The sequence below is a fragment of the Lolium rigidum genome, chromosome 4 (assembly GCF_022539505.1).
Source record: "Lolium rigidum isolate FL_2022 chromosome 4, APGP_CSIRO_Lrig_0.1, whole genome shotgun sequence".
NCBI lineage: Eukaryota > Viridiplantae > Streptophyta > Magnoliopsida > Poales > Poaceae > Lolium > Lolium rigidum.
This window is the reverse complement of record NC_061511.1, coordinates 277396845-277400785: the sequence shown is the minus strand read 5'-3', so window position 1 is coordinate 277400785 and position 3941 is coordinate 277396845. Positions and strand designations below refer to the sequence as shown.

Sequence of the window (3941 nt, the reverse complement as noted above, 5' to 3'; positions counted from 1 at the left end):
GTACATCTGTGTAAACATTTATTTATACTGTTTTTTATATGTCTTTTATTCCGTTTTGGACAATGAACTAGGAGCCATGTGCATAGATGCACATAAACCTGTTAGACATGCAAGATGCTGCCACACGCTCTCGTTCTCCTCCATGGCTATAATGCCTCGACTGGGTATAATGCCTCGACTATTAGATAATAGCTCTTGCAAATATTATTTTTCCCTTCCTAGCGTATCATTTTTTTGTATACAAGACATAGCTACAAGTACAAGCCAACTACAACTCGCCACGAACAATGAGAATACGTTCTCCTCCACCACCGACATTACAACTAGAATGCAAAAGAGCCTATCCTAAGATGAACAACAAAGCCACGTCTCGACCAACGGCAATCAATTCCGGAGATCAACAACTCCAGCCGAACTTCCCTTATTAGCGCACCATCCATCCTTGATGACCTTTCTCTAATATGGCTTATTGGCTAGCGTGCGTACAACAATTCACTTGAGGTGTTGACACAAATCGCTCGAGTGGTAGATTGTCCGCAAAGCGACGGATAATGCGAGGAAGTTCTATTTTGGTTGATGCCTAAAACTACAACAACTAATGTAACAAAACTATTGGTTCCTTCGGAAGGTGTGAAAATAATCGGTGTATGGAACGAGGATCATAGGACTAACAAAAATATGGCTAGCCACGACTATGATTGACAATAAGACAGACGAACAAACAAACAACTAAAATTAGACATGACGATCTAATTAAGAAACATTTTCAAAGACATGCGCTACGAGGGTGATGAAACATGGAAGATCACGACATCCGCATCAAGACCTAGCAAGGACTTTGGATGCAAACCGCGTTGACGTTGGTTGAAAATAGAGAAGGCTTTAGTGTGATGCATGCCTAGGTCCTAGTCATCCTCCGTTAACGCCGGTTGTTAAGTTTCTCTCGGTAGGGTTCGTTGCTTTTAGGCAAAGTTGATTGTTCTTTTTGGTGTAAGCTACCTTAAGTCGCCCCCGAGGAGCTTGTAAAAACCTAAATGCTTTAAGTTTGAATGGTTTTAAAAATGGAACCGGGGCTAGATCCTTTTCTTTCTAAAAATTAGATAAAAACATGCACTTGAACATTTGCCCCCAAAGCATACTCTGCAATTTTCAGTGCAGCAGAAGATCCCAACGGTACGTTCACTACCCTGATCGTGTCATCTGTGTCCAAAAACCAATCAACCTAAATTCGTCGGAGCACCACCCTAAACAAACCCAACCCAACCAAACCCAGCCCGGCGCCCCTTTTTCCCCCTCGCCGCGCACACGCGGACGCATGCGTGGCCACACCATAACGAGCCGGAAGTAGCCCCCCCGGCCCGGCAATGTCGGCGCTCCTCCCGCCGCCCCACGGCCCGCACGCCGCCGGGGACGCCAAGAAGACCCACCTCGCCGGCAGGAACACCCCCTTCTGCGCCGCCGGGGACCACCACCACCCCAAGAAGCCCCGCGCCGGGCCCTCCGCCGCCAAGCTCGCGCTCGCGTCCTTCCTATTCGTCGGCGCCCTCTTCGCCCTAGACGCCTACCTCGCCGGCGCTGGCGCCGACCGCCCGCTGCGCCACCAGTACCAACATTACCTCGGCCGCGGCAGCCGCGCCGAGAGCGAGAGCAAGAGCGCCTCGCCTTCCTGGCTCTCCGTGCCGAGCCCCACCAACTTCACCGAGGACCTCCTCGCCCGCTGGCTCACGCCCGGGGGCTCCCGGTGCCGCGACGCCCGCACGGCCAACATCTCCGTCCCGCTCCTCGACGGCGCCGAGCTCAGCGCCGCCGAGATTCACGAGTTCAGGTTCTGGGCGCTGGACGACGCGGGCGCGCGCCGCTGCCTCGGCGGGGACTTCTTCGAGATCGACCTCTCCGGGGAGGCCTGGAAGTCGCGGCCCCCCGTCGTGGACCGCGGCGACGGCTCCTACACCTTCCGCCTCCAGGTCGCGCCCCGCTTCGCCGCCGGGGAGTTCCGCCTCACCATCGTGCTCCTCTTCCGCAGCTTCGAGGGCCTCAAGTTCTCCTCCGCCAGGTTCAGCTACCACACCGAGCTCCGCCGCATCCCCTTACTCTTCCGCCCCGGGAACGCGTCGCTCCCCGCGCTCGAGACCTGCCGCGCCGCCGACTTCCGCCGCGACGTCTGGTCCGGCCGCTGGACGCGGCTCGCCAGGAACGACAACTGCGAGGACGTGGACGACGCCGGCCGGTACCGGTGCCTGGAGCCGGACCACCCGTGCGAGGCGCCGTGGTGCGAGGGGCCGCTGGGCGCGCTGGAGAGCAACGGCTGGGTCTACTCGGCGCACTGCTCCTTCAAGCTCTTCACGGCCGACGCGGCGTGGCGCTGCCTCGACGGCAAGTGGCTCTTCTTCTGGGGGGACTCCAACCACGTCGACACCATCCGGAACCTGCTGGCCTTCGTTCTCGGCGTCGAGGACACCTCCGCCGTGACGCGCCGCTTCGATGCGGTGTTCACCAACCCCAGCGGCGAGCCCGGCACCGTGCGGATCACCAGCATCTACAACGGCCACTGGAACATGAGCATGAACTACCTCGGCTTGCACTCCCTGCGGCACAGGGGGTTCCGGCAGCTTGTCCGGTCATACTTCATGGGCGGTGACCGCGTCCCGGATGCTGTCGTCCTCAACTCCGGCCTCCACGATGGGTGCTACTGGAGCAGCTTCCGCGCCTACGTGCAGGCCACCGAGTTCGCCGCGCAGTTCTGGTCCGGCGTCATGGCCAAAGTGCGGTCGCGCGGGCTCGCCGCGCCGAGGGTGTTCTACCGGACAACGGTTGCCACCGGCGGGTACGCCCGGGACCTGGCGTTCAACCCAAACAAGATGGAGCTGTTCAACGGCGTGCTCGTGGAGAGGCTGAGGCAGCATGGCGTGCTCACGGGCGGGGTGATCGACAACTTCGACATGACCTTCCCGTGGCACTACGACAACCGCTGCAACGACGGCGTGCACTACGGGCGCGCGCCGGCGAAGCTCGTGTGGCGGGACGGCAAGATCGGCCACCAGTACTTCGTGGACCTCATGTTGGGGCATGTGCTCCTCAACGCCATCTGCAACGGATGAAACCCTGCTGGTTCCACTCCACGCTCTGTAAGTTTGTGCAGCTCAATTGTGTAAACTAGAGTAGGATTACCACGGAACGGAGATTGCTGAGGTAAAATTGCGGCGTGTGTTCATGTGTACAATCGATATTAGGGGGCTTAGCTGAACCATTTTATATGGTGAGACATGTGATCATTCAGCTATGTTGCTGGTCTGATCTTGCTCTAGCTGGTGGGGAACATTGAGTTGGATCGGAGCTAGATTTGGGTGAAAATCAGGTACGTGTAAATATATATACCAATGCCGTTGAGGGGGCGTAATGCATATACAAATTCAGTAGATCATGCTGTGTCAAATTTTTGCCTGCTCCTCAGCTCATTGTTGCTTTTGTGCTTTGGGAGCAGCATTGCAAGTCCACAAATACTTGATAGCTTAGTGTCTTGAGCTTAAGGTGTTTCATATATATTCCCGGCTGATGTGTTTTGAGTAAAGCAACATTGAGCTACTTGGCTTGACCTTGAGCCGAGGTGTGTCCTCATGAAGCAATCCAGAGCTACATTATTTGATCGGAATCAAGCCTGTGCTGGCATAAACCAGTGCCGCTGTCCTCCACCGCTCTTCCTCATTTTGTTTGTAGTACTAGCTGTATTAGTAATCTACATTATTCAGTCCATTGTTGTTTCTGTGGTTTAGAAGCAGCATTACAAGTCCAGAAACACTTGATAGCTTAGTGCCTTGAGCTTCAGGTGTTTCCATATATATTCCGAACTGTATGTGTTTTGAGTGAAGCAACAGTGAGCTTACTTGAATTGACACTAGAGCCCCCGGGGGTGGTGTCCTCATGAAGCAATTCAGAGCTAAATT

The 3941-nt window shown here is 55.2% G+C and overlaps 1 protein-coding gene across 1 annotated transcript; it reads left to right on the top strand.

Moving 5' to 3' along the window:
* Nucleotides 1-1308: 1308 nt before the first annotated feature.
* Nucleotides 1309-3416, top strand: LOC124705338. The gene has a single exon (XM_047237073.1). It carries the CDS (start codon nt 1365-1367, stop codon nt 3096-3098), a length of 1734 nt encoding a protein of 577 aa, XP_047093029.1. The 5' UTR covers nt 1309-1364; the 3' UTR covers nt 3099-3416.
* Nucleotides 3417-3941: the final 525 nt, after the last annotated feature.